Source organism: Amblyomma mixtum, chromosome 3 (assembly GCF_055824585.1).
Source record: "Amblyomma mixtum isolate Tamu chromosome 3, ASM5582458v1, whole genome shotgun sequence".
Lineage (NCBI taxonomy): Eukaryota > Metazoa > Arthropoda > Arachnida > Ixodida > Ixodidae > Amblyomma > Amblyomma mixtum.
This window is the reverse complement of record NC_143014.1, coordinates 327,382,530-327,401,610: the sequence shown is the minus strand read 5'-3', so window position 1 is coordinate 327,401,610 and position 19,081 is coordinate 327,382,530. Positions and strand designations below refer to the sequence as shown.

Genomic DNA, 19,081 nt, shown 5'->3' with positions numbered 1-19,081 from the left:
ACAAAGCAGCGCTTTTTCTTGACTATATTTTGACTGGGTTACGCAGTCAGCTGTTCCGATGCTCTTTGTTTGCGGTCAAGCGAAAAAGTGGTTTACAAACCTCGGAAAAGCGCCCACGGTCGATCGGTGATGCGCTAGGCATGTCGCCTGCAGAAACGGAGTGCGGCTTCGCCGCATAACTTCGGTTGCTTGACAGGCAAGATGGCGGAATACGCGCAACTCTGCTACCTTCGGTAGCATATACAGTAACTCTAGTGCACTGGCACTGCGCACTCCACCCAGCGGAGACGAGCCTGATTGCATGAGCCCCTTGACAGGGAAATGCCCGCTTCCCAAAACAAAAAAAAACCCTCACCCTAGTGGTGTGGGAGGCCTTGCCCGGGGATGCGCCTGAATGATGACGGTCGGTTGAGGTCTGCACTCTCACTGGGGGATAGCACCCTACCGCTGCCCTCCCTTCCATCAGACACGGCAAGGCACCGGAATGGACGACTCCGCGCACATGCCCGGCAGGAGCACTTTTGGCGTACGCTGTTGCTGAGAGCAGAGGAATAGCCAGGGAGGGGTTTCGGTGTCACAGCCCCCCCCCCCCCCCCGAATGTTCTGAAAGCTGCATTTCCCTTTCCCCCCTTACTTTCGGCCTTTTTTTTTCGCCTGTGCTATTCACACTGCATCGATATAATGTAATGTAGAAATGAAAATAAGAAGGGCGTCGGTTTGTTGACAAAAATAGTTCGTGTTCTAATAGGAAGCGGAAGTTGTAGAAAATAGTCACTCTTCTTCGCCATCGCACGACGTATGGCACTCCTTATTTGCACTTCTTATTTGTAGGCCCAATTCACCCAATTAAACATACCTTTTCACGTCAGGCTGCTTTGTCATCATTTCCACTGTGCTCAAATGATCGCGAACTACCGCGAAAATAAAAAGTGCATTTTTTTTTTACAGCGCATCTGCGTCCGGGCGCAGGTTCACATGCATGGGGTAGAAGTTTTGACAGATGCCATTCGTTCGCAGTTGCTGACTTTGCTATAGAGCAGAAGCTTTCGTGTTGTTTTATACTATGAGGAAAATATAGTAAATAGCAGCGGTTTTTCGCACGAATGTTTTTTTTTTTTTGTGACAATAACCGGTCTTTACGAACCAAGTCTTCGGAGTCCTGTGTGCACTCGTATTATGTAGATATTACAGTGAAGGAAAGAATTAACCCTTCGGTTTTATTACAGCATAAAAATGACTAAGATGTTCTTTGGGCGTAGGCTCTCTAATTTTTTTTTTACCGGCGGTGTATAACATCCCCCCCCCCCCCCCCCTAAAAAAAAAAAAAACATCTGGCTGCGCCACTGGCAGAGAGCGCACGGCAAGCGTTCCCAGATCCGCTGACGTCAGCTCTCGCCTTGTCTACGTCAACTTACAATGCTGTCGGGCATTTTTTCTCTCTCTCTCTTTCGCCCCATCTTCGGCTAGCTGCGAGAGCGGGCATTGTGTCCTCTGGCCGCGCCGTACGTCAAAGGGCACCCGCGGCTTTCCAGCGCCGTCGGCCCAGTCCGCTACTAACGTCAACCGCGGTCGCGAAATGGGCATGCAGGCATACCGGAGACGCACTAGCGGAGACGAACACCGGTTTCACGGAAGGGAGTTTTACGAATATTACGCCTGGCCGAGTAATACTCGTGCCGCACGCGCACAGCAAATGGCAGTAAATGCTGAAGGCTTCAAGTCTGCTAATGCCATTATTTGCGGAGTTGGTGCTACACGTCCACATTTAATGCCATTATCGAAAGTGACGATGACGATAACGCTTGCAAGGCAGTCAAAAGTTTCATCTGAATATAAACAGTGCTAATAAGCACAATATATCGGGAATGGTGTTCAAATGTAATGTAATAACGATTTCCCAGGAAATACGGCTGTTCCTGCTTTACAAGTCGAAAAAGTGGCCATAAACTCGCATGTCGGCACACAAGTCGAGAGTGCCTGTCAATAAGGCTGGTTAAAATGGCGCTCTCCGCACCGAAAATGCGGTATAGATGTCTCATCTCGCTGAAAGTTTAGAATTAACCATTTCCCGCTGGTTAGGAAGTTGTTACTAACAAAGCTGCATGCTTTTCTGCGTGTGGAATGGGAACGAGAGTACGCATTGCACGGGCGAATGAGTTGTGGCGAACTCAGTAGGTCGCGAATGGCAGCAAGGCTAATGCCATTAAATTTATGCGTGTGGCACCGCACGAATGCCATTAAAACTTAAGGCAGTAAGCACTTAATGGCATTAAATCTGGCCGTGTGGCACGGGTATAAGACTGCTGGGCATACGTAAAACCGGTATACGTATCCACTAGTACGCCTCCGGTAATCTCTCTAATGACGAGCTACGAAAGCTGTGAAGCAAAGCGAAGACCCCCGCGCATGGCACCTCTCTCATATGGGCAAAAACGGCGCAATCGAACGACCACGGTGAAACGCACACAAGCTCGGGGGGCAGCTTATTTAGACGTCTACGCCGCAACGAACGTGTACCACACACAGTAGGCTGCCACTTTCAGCATAGCGCCGAGTCTGGATGAGGCGCTCCAGCTTCACTGGAGGATTACAGCACACCGAAACAAATACGACACTTTCACGGAAAACAGCTTCAGCAAGCCAGATAATGATGCAAAAGTTAATGGCGGGTAGAGAAACGGTTTCCGAGATCGCTCTGCCGTGCAGTCCGGGACAAAACTTCGCGGGATGCGGGTTTACACGCCGGCCCCCCTGCTCGATGTGAAACTGTAGACGGATGCAACTTAGTACGCCATGAGAATCGGTCGACGCCATTGGTTGGAGGGGGGGGGGGGGGGGGGGTCCTTTGAAGGGCATCTGCCGATTCGTTCTTGAGTTGTAGCCGATTACAAGAGACACTGCGCTTGAACAAAACTGACACCTTGCTCGCCTTTTAGCCAGGCATGTTCAGGCTATTACTATGTTTGTACAGTTTATAGGGCCCGGAAAACAATGACCCCGTTCACGCGTCACACAGTCCTCCACAGAGGATGGGAAAAGTTGAAACTGCCAGAAGCTGTAGCGACTCAAAATTTTTGGGCAACATATTCGGCGTTCATTCGTTGACGCATTCATGCTTTAACTCTTTTATCAGCTTTTCAGCAACCATGACTGTTCGGAATGCCATCTTCTGCCTGCTTCGATGCAACACACCTTTTTTTCCCCTCGTTTTTATTTGTTCACTTATATTTCCCCTCTGTTCTGCACTGCCGCTGTTTCTGTTCCGCAAGAGGTTCTCGGCCACGCCATTTCCCTTCCCCATTTCCCCCTCACCGCCCGCCTTGTTTAATGAGTGTGTGCCTTGACGTGCACAGCACGGGAGAAACAAAGGACGAGAACGACGAACGCAATCAAGTTTGCGCGAGCGGCGCAAACTTGTTTTTTTTTTTTTTGAATTTCGTGAACCGTTTGCAGACGTGAGCAGGCTTGTCTAGAGCGCTGTGCCATGGAACAAATAAAAGTGAAATAGTAGCGCAGCTGCTCTCTTACGGACACGGTTCTCGCGATTCTATTACTCGCATGGTTACCATGCAGCTTTGCTTGAGTGTGCAAGCATTCTCTAAAACCCACTACCTGCTTCAAAATTTTAGATTTTTTTGCATCGCAGCTGGCCGCTCGAATGCTCCAGACAAGCTTGCTCACCCCTGTACTTCGCGCTTCTCTCCTTTTCCTCGCTATCGCTCCCCTCTCTACTTCGCCTCGCTATCCTCTCCCCGTCCCTTTCGTTTCCGCCGGCCGCAGTAGCGACTGCCGCGAGCGGCGACACCTTCTCCTGCCGTTTTGTATTCTTTCTAAAAAAAAAAAAAACCACTTCACACAGAAGCGCCGACTAACAAGTGACGTTTACTTTGCACAATGCGAAACACAAGAGCGAATTCGGGAAATTGAACAAAAAGAAAGTGCGCAAAAGTCGCCTCCCTCGCAGCTTCCTTCCATCCGTCAAATCCGACGCTCTGTTTGCCATCCCTGCCAGCTCCGCACCTGTTTGCCGCTCTCATCGCCGACAGTACTCGGGGTTTCTTTTAGAAGTTCACACGGGCGTTGTTTCAATTTAGGCTGTTCACGGGGCTTGCATGCGCTGCCCTGAAGCGTCCCTTTGATTACGTGTTTCTTGGTATGTTTTTGTTTGTTTTGTTTGTTTTTTTTTTTTTTGGGGGGGGGGGGTCCTGGTCCCCCGCACGCGGTGTATATTTGTAGAATTTCCCCCTTCCCATTCACGCTTTACCGAGCCCGAAATAAAACGCTAGCTGTCGATCAGAGCTTGTCCCGCGTTTCGCGTTCTCACCCGTGCCTTCTCTCTCATTCCGCACATTTTCGAGATATTTCAAGAGGAGCCTTCCCCAGTATGCGTTCACTCCCGTCGCTCTGCTCGCTATCACTGAACCTCTCTCGTGTAGTTTTAAACTTTCTCAGTGCCACCGCCGTGTCGTTCAAGAGTGCGTCCGGTTTGCAAGCTTCCTTTGCTGCTCACACAAGTGACGAGGTGCGGCCCAGCGTGTCCTAGCCGCCGTTTTTTAGGGGTGGGATGCTTGTGAACGGCGCTTCACTCCCCGCGTCTTGCACACAAGGAGTAGACATAGAACAAATGTAAAAAAAAAAAAAAACTTACTGAAATGGTACAGGCTATTTGCAATGCGCTACACCAAGCCTAAGGAAACCAAGCTGGAGTTGCCCCCCACGCCGGTTCCTCCCCTAGCGGAGAGGCGCGGCCCTACGAGAGCGTGACGGCAACACGTGCGCGGTTGAAGGCAGCACGGGGGAAAAAACGATTATTTCCACCGAAAAACTGGTTTTAGTTGCCTTCTAAGCAATGTAGCTGTAAACCTTTGTTTAGACCTGTGCTCTAGAAAGCGAGAAATTTATTATTAATCTAGCGTCGATAAGCGACGCGCGCTGGATCAGGTCCCGAAAAACGAGCCGGGAACCGCGCGCATGAGACTCGAACAGAGTTAGCGCGGTGTGCGGGCCCCTCGTCGGAAACGTTCTTTGCTTTTTTTCTAATGTACATGCACTTTTTTGCAAGAGCTTGCCTAGACATGTACAGCGACAACAAAAAATGAAACAGGCAAACTAGAAAATTTAGAAATATGAGACAATAGAGCTCCTGCCATTCCTAGGCAGCGGACCTGTTCCTACTGCTCACGGGAAGGGAATAATACGCGGGGTGGATACTCAACATGGAGGAGACGTACTAGTGTAGACGCATGCCGGTTTACCGGACACCGTCTGCGCACGCGCAGGAGGCGCCCGGTAAACGTCTCAGCTGTTTACCACACCAGAGACGTACTAGCAGAGACTTACACCGATTTTAGATACGCCTGTTCCGCACGCGCAGTGGTCCTACCCGGCCGTGCGCTTGTCAGTGCGCATGTACGCAAAAACGGTATACGTCTCCGGTATGCTAAATCTCTCTATTACAGATTTAGCGTAGCGGAGACGCGTACCAGCGTCCGTATAGGGAAGCGCACCTGAAGTTTGCTCCCACTGCACCAGCGCCACTTCTCCCCTGCCGGTCATTTTGGCGTTTCCGTCCGGGCACGTCGCCGGCGGTATAGTGTACTACCGGCGGAGCGCGTTGAGCCAGCAGCCTGTCGACTGGTATGCGCGCGCTGCTCGCGCGGCTGGCACCCTCTCTTTCATTGTGAGCACGCGCCGTCCTGCTCGCGGGCGCACAAAAGAGGTGTTGTCGCTCGCTGTGAGTCATGGTTGGGATTCCGCGACGTTCTAAGAGTGGAGAAACTTGTTGTGCCAGCGGCTGTCACAGTAGTTCTCTGAACATCAACGGCCAAGGACTGCCCGTGGAATTCTATAGATTTCCTGGACATGTCCTTAATTCTTGGGGGAAAAAAATTAATATTGAAAAATTGTAACGTACAGTAATAGAAATATTGAAGATAATGGTCTTAAAAATTTTTCATTGCTCTTATACGAAAAAAAATGCAAGCCTATCAATGGGAGATTGCTATACTGAAATCTTCCAGTATATGAAAAAAAAAACAATGCGTTCATACACTCTTTTCTATTCAAAAGTGTTTGTCCGGAATTGTATGAAATGGATGAGAACGAGAAACGGCAGGCCTCGATAACTGCTGTGGGCAGGGTGAAGTAAGATTTTTTCTGTTGCTAAACACGTTTGGTATGTTGGACGCGTAATATTCTGAGCAGTTTTTGCTCTAATTCACTAAGCATGCAGTGTTTAGTAAAGCTCGCGCTAACAAAACTAATTTTTTTGCCATTTTTTTTTATTTTGGAGGCTGAAAACAACAGCTAGCGGCGTTATGCAGACGCATGTGAGGTAAGGTCAGTGATCGCCTCAATGTTCAGACTTGTGACGCCTGGCTCAATTTTCGACGCTGCTTTACATGTAAAAAAATTCTGAACATAAAAATAATCAAACTGTTTGCTTGCATATGAATGAGCGTTTGCATATGAGCGATGGCTCTGCAAATTAATTGTTTTGGGGATGCGCGTGCGCTGTAATTGGCACTAAAATAAATATACCAACCGCTTATCTCCGTTGTAGCGTTTGACCAAACTAGAGCATTTTTTCTCTTAGCCGTATATAGCAAGCAGCTGGTAGGAGCTTTTCGTGCGTGTTTTCGTTTTTCTCTTCAGCCTCGCATGTCTCCTTAAGGCCACTTTATTTTAAGTTAAAATAAAAATTATTTCCATTATTATTCAGCGAAACACGTAAAAAAATCCTTATTATTTGGCCAACAAACCTGCATGCACCGAACTGCTCAGCCACCCAACGATATTAAGTATCTTGCGAAGATGGCTGCGCCAAAAAAAAATGGTATTTACCTCGAATTCCATGTCTTAAATGATCTCGTCATTTACTTGCGATACACATTTCGCCGTTACGGTACCGGCTTTTTCGTCAACCATCTGCTTCACGGAGTGGGTCTGATCCACTAGCAGTTTTTTTTTCAAGTTTGCGCAGCGAAAAAAAAATCACTCTCCACTATTTCTTTTAACCTACATCTCAGAGCGTACTGCTGCGACAGAAAGAAATGCGAACAGCGCGGTGCCTAGGCGCTTCGCTGTTGGAATTTTTTTCGTCACTCTTATATTTGGCTCGCAACACAAATACGCTAGAGACATCCGTGATACAATAATGTACCCCTCTAGCGTCTTTTTGTTACTACCGAGATAAAAATGCATTAAAGATAAATTCCGACTACGCAGCGCGTGGGCGCCGTGCTCTTCGCATTTCTTTCTAGCGCCCCTGTACATTTTTCTAATCCTCTGAAGCTCGTCAGCGTTCAAGCAGAGGGGGAAAAGCCAAAAAAGCTCGCGACTGCACAAAGAGATTTGCAGGCTAGCCAACACGTGCAAAGTACGTGCAGAACTCGCTTTTTTTCGGGAGAAAGCGCGCTGCTCGCGCAGCTACTCAATGGGAGGGGTGACCGGTTTGCCCGGACAAAAATGCGGAGCCGGCCGGAGAGGGCGCATTTCACTGGCGTCCGCAGCGCCCTCCTGCGAAGCTGCGGTCCCCTATACCAACCAGCGTCCGGATTGCCGGCCGCTGGTTGCACATGCGCAGTGGCACCACCTTTGGCACTGCGCGTGCGCAGGAGGCGCCCGGTAAACAGGTATTGGACTACGCTACTACGCCTCCGTTATGCTAAACCTATCTATTGTCTAATAGTGGCTGCGCATGGCTGATCGCCAGAGTAGATAACCAGCAACAGAGGAAGCGACGGCGGCCCCGCCAAGGTCAACGGATCAAACTGCTGCTGCCCCTGACCAATTACTCGAGTCGAGAACTGGGACAAAAAGGGACACCAACGCACACTGCGGCTCCACAAACACTGCTAGTCAAACCACGCGATGACTTAGCATAGCGCAGCAACTTTGCAGATCATCTTCCCGGAGGGTGCTGGCTGAACCCTTTGAATCGGGCAACGGCTAACGCCACCTAGCCGTGACATGTAATATATTTTGTACTTAAACTGGAGACGGAGAACACTGCTCTTTGCCTTTAGAGCGAGCCATTTCACGACATCCTGCAGAATGCAGATGAAATTTGTGGGAATCCTGGCTTTCCGCCGTTGCCTTTGCGCGGCTGGGCCGGCTTCCTGCGTTGTTTCTCCTCTTTCCCTTGCTCCCGCCTCAGGCGGTGGAGAGGCGGCTGGGTGACTAATCACTGTCATTTAGCCACAGCTCCGCCCCGGCTCCCCAAGGGCCTTTGCCATTGGCGCCTTTTGGCGGGAATTCGGGACCCCGCTTTGGGCGGCCGCGCGCCGCGCGACCGTCCGAGCGGGGCCCAGAGAGAGGGATCCCTCCGAGACAGCGAAAGGTGCGTACGTTACTGTTTGTCCCTGCCGGCCTTTGCCGCTTGGACCAGTGCTTACTCGAGCTCGCCCGCACGTGTCCTCTGACCTGCAGCGGCTCGAGCCTGTCCAGCGGGGTCCAGCGACCTCAGACAGGCGTTCCTTGCGTTGATTGCCCACTCTCTCTCGCAACCGGCCCAACGGTCGACACGAGAGAGATATCACAGCACTGCCGCGGGGACATTCTCCTGCAGCGGCATGCTAGCGGCGCGCATTGCTCGAGTCGCTTCGTGCGCGCAGCGGAGCCTTGCTCCTCGCGCGCCCCCGGGACGGGGTGACTATTGAGTGTGTGTGTACTGCTGAAGGACGACGTGAATAAACGTCTCCTTTGTGAACTTGGAGGCCTATTTCTTTGCGGCGAATCGCTCTCCTCCCAGCGGAGGTTGAGTGCGCCGCATCGGTGTCCCAGTGGTGTGTGGTGACGGCTGATCGGGGCCCTTGGCTCGCGCGAAGCTCGAACCCGCGGTGGGTGGTGGCCTGTGTCCACTTAGAAACCCACAAATTTCACTATTGCCTTAAATTTAGCCACCAACCAGATAACGTTTGTTTGGTTATTTCTATTCGCATAAACACTATTTTCCTCCACTGTCCTCAAACCTCAATGCACATGGACCGTGCAATGCCCCCTGGCCAAGTTTGTCTCCCCTTTAGTAGCTTCTCAAGCAAAATAAGATGTTCAAAGATATTACGAACATCATGGAGCAGTAACATCATGGGCTTAACAAATGTAATGCTCCACCACCGCATCAGAGTTCATGTCATCACACACAGGAGACCATGTGGAACAAGTCCCAACAAAGGGAGCAAACACTCTAGCCTCTTTTCAAGGAGAATGGGGAGAATATAGAGGTGTGAACCTTTGCTCCACAGGTATCGCCATACCACCCTAAATACTTCTAGCATTGGAGCAGTGACCACAGGATTAACCGGTATAAAAAGAGGAATAGATTTCAAGAAGCAGAAAAAAGTTAGCAGAAATGTGCAGCAGATCAACCTTTTCTGCTTCAGCCGTGGAAAAAAGCCCAGTGTAGAAGCAATGGACGCCAACAACACCCAAATAGGAGGCAGGGTAGAACTGCAGAATCTTGAGCTTGTTGGTGACATTATTAAAAAGCTGAGCCCAGAAACATAGGACTGACAGAGCGCTTGTGATGCGTACTTGTCCGAAATTTTAATAATGAGGCAGAGTAAGGATATCTCTTCCTACAGCACCAATCATGGACAATGTAAAAGTAACACACGCAACACAAACGCCGACTTCAGACTTTAATGTTACTGTTGTGTCATACAATGTCAGTTTCGTGTCATCTATGCTTGGGGTTGTAGGAGCAGATATGAATTGACTAGCCTGCATCAGTACAATGGTAATGGTTGGCAGGATAGCCCCAAATTTCCTTGCAGGCTGTTTCGAGCTCTACTTTGGCTACCCTAGGCATTTTTTTTTTTTCATAGAAAACAGTTTCACAGCTGCACACTGCTCCTGGCTGCAAGTAACACAAAAATGAATGAACAAATGAAACCTTCTTCAGACAAAACTTACTGTGTGGCAATGCCACTTGACAATGCCAGTTGGTAGAATGGTGCTGAACGGTCCTTACAAAGGCATCTAGTAGCAGTAGCATGCAAGAGAAAGGGCTGGCCCACTAGGTAACTATTCCAGTTCCTCTTGGGTCCCCTCTAGGTTAAAACTGATAGCAGAAGAATTTCTTGCCGAGAGCTATTCTTCATAACACAAGCGGTGAAAAGACAGAAAGCAACAACCTTAAGGGTGTCATTGACACAGAAAGGAGGTGACATAACATTAAAGTCATGACGCCCCCCCAACTGATAGCTTACTGAATATTACGATGACTGCTCACAGAAGAGCAACAACAGACGAACTTACTACCAGTTGGAATGGGCATCCGGCAGGGTGACAACTGCCTGCTGTTATCCATGCAGCTACAAAAATTATTAGAGCATTAGATAGGAAAGAATTAGCCACGGAAGTGAACAGGGAACACCTCAGCATCCTCAATTCACCGTTGTTGTCCTGTAAGCAACTCAGAGGATGTACTACAGCAAATGGTTGCTGTCCTGAACTGTAAACGCTTCAAAAGTAAAGCAACGCTCAACAGTGTAATGCGGGAGCAACAGTTCACAACAGGTAACGAGCTACTGGAAGTACTGACAAGTAATTATCTCTGCCAAGAATCCATCAAAGATGCAACTCGTGAGTGAAATTAACACAAGAATAACAAAAGGTTGAAATGCAAAATTTTGTACCAACATGCCCACAATACTGCTTCTTCCAAGTCTTTTTCTATCCAAGGTGCAACCGAGTAGGGCAATCTTCTGCAACAAATCAAAGCTGCCAGCTGCACATCAGCATTCCCAGAAAAAATCTCCTCCCACCTCCCATCTCAAGGAAATGTTTAATTTTTTATTTGTTTTATTTGATGGTTAAGCACTCCCCCCCTCACATAACAGCTCCAAACAGGTGCCTAAGACAAAGTGCCCTTAGCATTAAAGGCTGAATCATTAGCAGCAGCCAACTCATATCTTTAAAGGTATATAACTAAGATATACATATTAATCTAACAAAACACAATATTGAATAAAGAAATGAACGAAGACCCAAAGCACATGGGACTGGCACTAACTTTATTTCAAAAGACATCACCATGTTACGAGCGACCGACAATCAGCTGCTGAGCAAGCACACTAAATGCAAGGAATAATGAAGATAAGCAATAAGTGACTACTTCCAAAATAGTTGAAAGCTGGCGCCCGTCCCACCTACCTCTGTGTCTCCATCCATGTCTTTATTGCGCTCACTTTACGTTAATGATGAACCAACTGGCCCAGACCTAGCTTTTGCTGCAACATGTACGTACAGCCTTTGTCACAAGTTTAGAGCCCAGGAGGTTTGCTTCTAGTGAAGCTTCTGCAGCATTCGTGGAAGTCCTACCCACTGGAGGAGACAGGGCCAGAAATTATAAGCCACACGATGCAGCTCAGAAGCAAACACCACGGTCTCTAAACTTTTGACAAAGGCTACTGTACATAGGTGGTATGTGACATCATGTAGTAAAATGGCAGTTTGGGCGAGTTGGTTAAGCATCTTGTAATAAAACAGCGCAAGGACACAGGTCGAGAACTGAGAGAAGACACACACAGCGCCATGTGTGTCTTCTCTCCGTTCTCGTCCTGTGTCTTTGCGCTGTTTTATTACAAGATGTGACATCATGGTTGCCTTGACAGCGCACCAGATATAGCTTCCACACTGATAGTTAGGGCAGGTGGTGATAAGCTGATTAAATAATGCGCAGATTTAGCCGAGCTCCTAGCATCAAACATGTGATCACTGATGTCGCTGGAGGCAATCTATACTTCCAGTACCCACATATAGTGCCGGAATTCAGACTAAAGAAACTAGACTAAGGACAGCACAATGAGCAAAATTACTCAGACAATGTCAAAAGAGCAGTAGAATGGAGAATGAACTTGACGACATAATTAAGATGACATCGCATCTTTTTCAGAACGAAGAACACACCTAACTGACAGCCAGTGAATACTGAAGGGAACCAGGCCGGGGCAGCAGACTATCATATTGAGTGATAAGTATAAAGGGAAGGCCACAGCTTTTTTCTCTATGGTTTTGGACCCACATACAAAGAGACTTTATATAAAAGCAGCCAGATTAATTTTTGTCAAGTAGAAACAGATTCTATGCCCCCCCCCCCCCCCCCCCCAGTTGTTGCAGTTGAATTATATTCGGATTTACAAAACCTATAGAAAGACAGGTAATTTTTCCCCATAATACAGTACAACATGAAAGTAAATTATACCTTCAGGAACGTGAAAAGCTCCTCTAAAGAGAGCAACTATCACACTCACTCTCTTGCCCTAATTTCTGTGAAAATGAGTAGCTTGAAGAAGTTTTTTTTTTTTCGCCAAACCACACAGGACTGAAATCATGCGCCATATCAAGTGTTTTGCAAAGCAATTTTGTTCCAGGACTGAAACATTATTTCTCCAGTAGGGCCTTTGCTTACTAATGTGTATTTTATTGCGGAAGAGGTTTTTGTTGAAAATTAATTTTGCTGCAGAACCAGAACAATACTCCTGCACTTGAGCCTTTGAAACTTGATGGACTTTTGCTGTCCACATCAATCTGTTTGTTCCCATTTCCTTTTCATTTTGTAAAGTCTCCTGCTTGGGCCAAATCTTTGGCTTGCACATTAATCATAGTGCTCCCGCATTAATAAAATACTGACTGTTGCAATGCTAAACACGCACTTTGCGAAAGCTGCTTGTTATGTGGGTCACCAATGCTGCAGATGATGCAGATTTGTAATGAATTCTGATCAAATCAGGAAAGTACAACATCCAAACTGGGTATTGAAAAAGCAAGACTGTAGTACGCTATCTCTGAATCAAATTCCAGTTCAAATAAGTGAGTGGTACAACCTAGAGAAGCATTTTACGGTGCGCATTTAGCATTGCAACAGTCTATAGATACAATATAACAGTGACAAATTGGGACCACTCGGTAAGTGGGCCAACTTGTAAATTTTTTTGTTTTATGAAAATGCCTGCCTGTGATGAAATCCTGTACCTTGATAAATCTCGCAAAGACAATTTACTTGATGCTGTCAATAAATAGGTCTCCCGATAATGCCAAGTGCGGTTAATGCTCCGTGCCCATTTGCGAGCAGCGAGCAAGTTTCCTGCCTCTGCCGATATTCTCCTCCGACGTCTCTGGCTTCGAATCACCTTTCCCCCTCCCAGTTTGACTGAGCGAGCGTGCGCACAAAAGCTACACGGAGAACAATTGCGGATTTATTTTTACGCGGCCTTCCTAGCGCGGAATCGAGATGAAAATAGCGCCGAAAAAACGCTGACCAGCAGAAAAAAAAAAAAACAGTGGACAGCAAGCACGTCGAGGGATCAAAGCAAAATCTTGCCACTCAGTTCACTGCGCCAAGACTGCTCAATAACAATGTGCACCACTGGCGCCGTTACGAAAATTCAGTGGATGTGCACGATAGCTGGAGTAAGGCGAGAGTCGGAGCAACACGTGAAACTCGATCACGGCCTCCTTACACACCCTAAAATGGAGCGAAAAACGTCACGAAGCAATCGCGCCGCAAAACGGTTCCAGTATAAGGAGTGGTCCATCCACTTGCGCTCACGAAACCGTCCACAGCGGCTTCTGACGAACACTCTCGTCAGACGCACACTGGCCGCTGTGGCGAGCTGCAACGATGCCTCCAAACAGCGCAATCAGCCACAGATAAGCACACGGCTGCTCCCGCTGTCATTAGAAAAACGCGCTGCGACAAGTCGCGCACCCACGTGACTCAGCGCCCGGAAACTAAGCGACGAGCGCCGCTGCATTTTAAAACAAAATATAGAGAAAAGGGATGCAAGTGTCACACGCGAGCAGGACGGCTGCGAACAGAAACAAAGCGGACGACCTTCATTCAGAAATTGCTAGGCGGAACGCATCGCCGCGGTCAGGGTGCCAACCGAGCAGTCTCGAAGGACGTAGCCGTCGTTCCAGCCTGCTCGACACATTCGTGCGCTGCGTGCAACACAAAGGACGCGCCCTTGGAGACACCGCGCCGCGTCACCGCTCTCACGTGTAGCACGCGAAGAAGCAAGCAGAGATGGGCGTCTCCGTTGCTCACCGTAGTCGGTAACGTCTTGAGGTGTCGGCGTCTCCCCGACCTTCGACATCTCCAGGAGCGCTGCTTGCGGATACCCTGCACTCATTCCGCAAAAGTCAAAGCGTGCCGCGCGCACGAATTCAGACCACCATTCCGCACCAGCTTTCACAACAAAGCGCCGACGGACACAGCACAGCAAGCGTGGGGACGCCGAGCGGGACGCGCGAGAAATTTTGGTAACACGTGGCGCCACCTCAAGGACACAACAGGAAAGGCTGCGGTTTCGGTTTCGCTTTTCGGCGCGCGCGCTCCGCTTCACTGCTTCACGCGCGCGCAGCTTGTCTGTAAGCCAGTTTTGCGCTCGGCTCTTCCCCACGTCCTCGCTACACCATAAGCATTTGAAAACCACGTTGTCAAGAGTTATACGTGATTTCGTCTGGTCAGCATATGTGTCAGCAAGAGGTCAATACTGCAGTCACTGACCCCGTGTGATATGGAAATGGCGTTCCAGAACCCTTGCCGGTTCCTTGTTCGCATGAAGCTTATATGCCGAGTTAGACTGTAACATCTGTGAAACATCTATTAGCATGCTCTTTCCCGTGTGTTAAGGGCTTCAAATAAAAAGCGATCCCTGCAGAAGCAAGGCGGAATAGCGTTTATTTTTTGTTTAGAGCGCAGCTTTTAGACGCCCGTTCGTCGATTCCGCGTCGAAGTTCCGCGTCGCATTTCGCATTACCGACTATCGTAATCTTCTGTCAATTTTATTATTATTCATTTGCGTGAATCGCTACGTTATGATCTCGCAAAGCTAACTGCGCATCGACGCCGTCTGCGGCAGCCCACTTGGCGCATTGAACGTTCCTGCGCTCGCATGCGGGGATGCGGGGATGCGAACAACATCGTGCGAAGCGCTGACAAGGGGTACAGCTGCAGCGACGCGGAGACGGTGTGATCGCGGCGGCCACGCTCTGCGCTGTGATTTTGGGCGCATTGGTTCGAATATTGACGCCTAACCTTTGCAGTGTGAGCGTGTCTCTTCTTAATGTGAACGTGATACTTGCGCTGCAAGAAGTTTTTTGTCAAGAAATGCTACAGGTGGCGATGAAAACACATTTGCCGCTTCTTTTCGCGCAATTCGCTAGCATTACAATTACGCGCATACCGATACACGCGTTTTCACATCCTCTAGCAATGTTTGCATCCCTTGTCTCTTTACGAGGTCTGTTAGAAAAGTATCCGACGTTATTTTTTTTTTTGTGAACACCTAATGGATATGAAACAAGCGCGCTTGCATCAGCCGACCTTTAACCTTCGTGCACATGCACGAATTTTTTCCCACCTGCCGATAGCGTCAGTCGCTGGGATGCAGCGTTTGAGTGAGGTAGTGCGCAGTGCTCTCGTCGGTTTTTTATTGCAAGGAAAATGGCGGAGTTATAGGAGCAGCTCTGCTGCATCAAATTTTGCCAGAAAATGGGCGACAGCCAAGTGGAAACCATTCGGAATATTCAGACTGCTTTCGGTGACGATGCTATGAGCAGCACACAGATTAAGCGGTGGTACAATTGGTTTAAAGACGGCCGCACATCGGTGGAGAGAGAGCCACGCTCCGGTCGGCCATCCACATGCCGAAATGACCAGGTCACTGCCGAAGTGGGCGCTGTGGTGATGCGGGACCGTCGTGTGACTATCCGAGAAATTGCGGAAGAGGTGGACATCAGCAATATTTCTGCACCTTCCATTATCACCGAAGATTTGGCCATGGAGAGAGTTGCGGCGAAATTCGTGCTGAAGCTGCTCCCGGTGGAGCAAAAGCAGCTTCGTGTTCAAGTCTCACAGGATATGCTGGATTCCACAAACAGTGATCCCGACTTCATCAACACCATAATCGCTGGTGACGAGTCTTGGGTGTACGGGTACGACCCGCAAACCAAATCCCAGTAGTCACAGTGGAAGCATTCCACGTCACCAAGACCAAAGAAGGCCCGCCAAGTTCGCAGCAATGTCAAAGTGATGCTGGCAGCTTTCTTTGACTCCCTCTGTGTGGCACACCACGAGTACGCACCCCACAGGGTAAAAAAATGACCAAAGAGTACTACAGGGATGTCCTCCGTCGCCTACGCGGTGCTGTGCGGCGCAAGAGACCGGAGTTGAGGTCAACAGGAAATTGGCGCACCCATCACGACAATGCTCCTGCACATTCCTCGCACTTGATTCAGACTTTTTTGGCGAAAAACCAGGCTCCTGTAGTTCAACAGACTCCTTACTCTCCTGATATGGCCCCCTGCGAGTCCTGGCTGTTTCTCAAAATCAAGACGCCATTGAAAGGAGCGCGATTTCAGACAAGAGAGGACATTATGGCTGCAACGACAGCTGAGCTAAACTCCATTCCGAAAGGGGCCTTTTCGAAATACTTCCAACAATGGCAACACCGCTGGGAGAAGTGTGTGGAGTCCCAAGGGGACTACTTTGAAGGTGGTTAAGTTTACAACGCTCCAGTTATGCCAGTTTTTTTTCTTCGGCCAAAGGTCGGATACTTTTCTAACAGACCTCGTATTGATGGTAAAAAAAAACTATCGATAGTACTATCGATAGCGCGCTATAAATAGTGATATCGATAATTAGTACTATCGATAGTTAGTACTTTCGATATTAGTATCAAGAATACTATCGATAGTACTTTCGACAGTACTATTGATAGCAGTACCGATACTACTTGCTATACATAGTACTATCCATTCTATAAAATCAACCACGCGTACCCACTGCATCCTAAACTTGGTTTCCCATAGTGTGTGGTATGGAGGTGATGGTATGAGTAACTGACAGGATTCGCCGGTTTTCGCGGCCTACGCGTCACCGATCTCTGCAGACGTTCCCTACGTAAAGTTACTGGTTAAAGTGTTAGTGTCGCGAATGTCCAAGTTGCGAAGCACGTGTGGAAAAATATTTCTGCAGCAGTTACGTAAGCAAGAAGACGTCTGCAGTGCGCGTTGGTGTCGTGTTAGCCACCACAAGTTGTGCTGTTTGTTCTTTCATCGGAGGAGGATCCAGACATATTTTTAAACTGTCCCAGCTACCTTTTAAACTGAACTGTCCCGCTTTTGCGTCTCAGTTCAAAGTGGTAGCCATCTTATTTTAACTCTAGTATGTTCTCACAACCCCGTCTCTTATCTTATCTTTAAAATTGGCTAACCTGCATACAGGTCGGCGTATAGAAGGAAAAGTCACCTAACATGCGCAGTGCATGTGCCATGACAAGCCGTCAAATAATGAAATGCACAGCAATTAACGTTCGTTCTTCTTGTTCCGGCGATCATACTGTCGAATGCCTTCGTTACGATGAGATGCATAAATAGATATATTTATGTAGAACTGCTTCGTGTAATGTGTGATTTTGTGTTCACATTTAGCTTTTATCTAGCTCGTGTGTCAAGATGTAATCATCTAATATTCTAATGGAAATACTTCCGTGGTTTCAGCGATAAACCACTGCCACACTTACAACCTCTCCATAGACCGAATGTCTGATAGGCGTCGCATTACATTTCATTGCACTGAACACAAGGTAGATATGACCGCGCGCGTTATAGACTACCGTGTTGCAAAGAGGATGCGACAGCTGAGTAAACAAAGGATATCGGACAGCTCAAAGTCGCGCAACTTGAGAAAAGCTTTACTTTTGAGTATGACTGTATCGATGAACATACTCTGGGTCATTTACTGCTGAGTTAAATTTTTCATTCGTCCACAAGATATTTCATAAATGCATGAATTGAGTATTGCTGGTAGTCAGCTATCTGAAATGCCGCCGTGTTGGCACGGGGGGTTATGGTGCTCGGTTGCTGACTAGATATACGCTGGTTCGGTCCCGGGCCACGGCGGCTCTATTTAGATGGAGGCGACAGGCCCGTGTACTGTGTGATGCCAGTGCATGTTAAAGAACCAGAGCTGGTCGAAATTTATCCGGAGACCTCCACTACGGCACCCCTCATAGCTTGAGTCTTTTTGGGACGTTAATTCTCACAAGACCGTGAAACCAATCAGGTATCGCAAATGTTTTGGCTATATCGCTGGCCAACAAATGCATAATATCAACAGTGCTACTATCGATAGTCTTACTATCGACAGTCTCAATATCGATAGTCTTGCTATCGATAGCGATACTATCGGTAGTAATACTATCGATAGCAATACTATCGATAGCAATACTATCGATAGCAATACTATTCATAGCAATACTATCGATAGTAATGCCATCGATTTTATTATCGATAGTGCTATCGATTTTACTATCAATAGTACTGTCGAAAAAAATTATCGATAGTCTATCGATAATAGTACTATCGATAGTTATTTACGCTATCAATAGTTTCAAAAAAACTATCGATACTATCGATAGTCAATTTCCCGATAGTTTTGCATCCCTAGTGGGTACAGATAGAATCAAACTATATGTACAAAGATGTTATTCGTTAAATATGCCAGTTATAAAATTCTAAAACGACGATGGACAGGTGTTTGCAGTGACGTCGTGTGGAAGGCCGTTCAAGTCTTTGGCTGAGCGAGGAGAGAATGACGCAGCAAACGTGGTATGAGCCTGCGGACGGGAAACTTGCAGGGGATGACCTGTGCGGAGTGAAATGCGTGCTGGAGGGCAAATGTAGGGTGGAATACGATGTGAGCTGTAGAAAAAACAAAAAACCTTGTGAAATAAGCACATACTGGCGATACGACGACTACAAGCAAGATTTGTTAGGCTCAACTCTGCTTTAAAATGTTACGCTGATATCATATGATTACCACGAATGAATGAATCTAGTGGGTCGTTTCTGTAGCGATTCTCGTGATTTTAACACATAGATTTGGTTAGGGCTCCAAGTAGGGGATGCATATTCTAGTTTTGTTCTAACCAGGGACTTATAGGCAAGAAGCTTAACATCTGGCGTTGCGTGGCGCAAATGACGTTTCAAGAAACCATGGGCTTTGTTAGCTGATGATAGAATGTTAGTGAAGGAATGGTTCATGCTACTTCGACGCCAGAGAGTACGT

The 19,081-nt window shown here is 47.9% G+C and overlaps 1 protein-coding gene across 2 annotated transcripts in view; it reads right to left on the bottom strand.

Annotated features, from left to right (window-relative positions):
* Ctl2 (Choline transporter-like 2) overlaps positions 1 to 14,240 on the bottom strand; it is a 182,242-nt gene extending 168,002 nt beyond the window's left edge. Inside the window, exon 1 of one of the 2 annotated variants that reach the window (XM_089584030.1) lies at positions 14,054 to 14,240. In XM_089584030.1, coding sequence (XP_089440156.1) covers positions 14,054 to 14,138 — 85 coding nt within the window. In that variant the 5' untranslated portion in view covers positions 14,139 to 14,240. The remainder of the gene's footprint in view (positions 1 to 14,053) is intronic. The other variant, XM_089584032.1, reaches the window with a different exon arrangement.
* Positions 14,241 to 19,081: the final 4,841 nt, after the last annotated feature.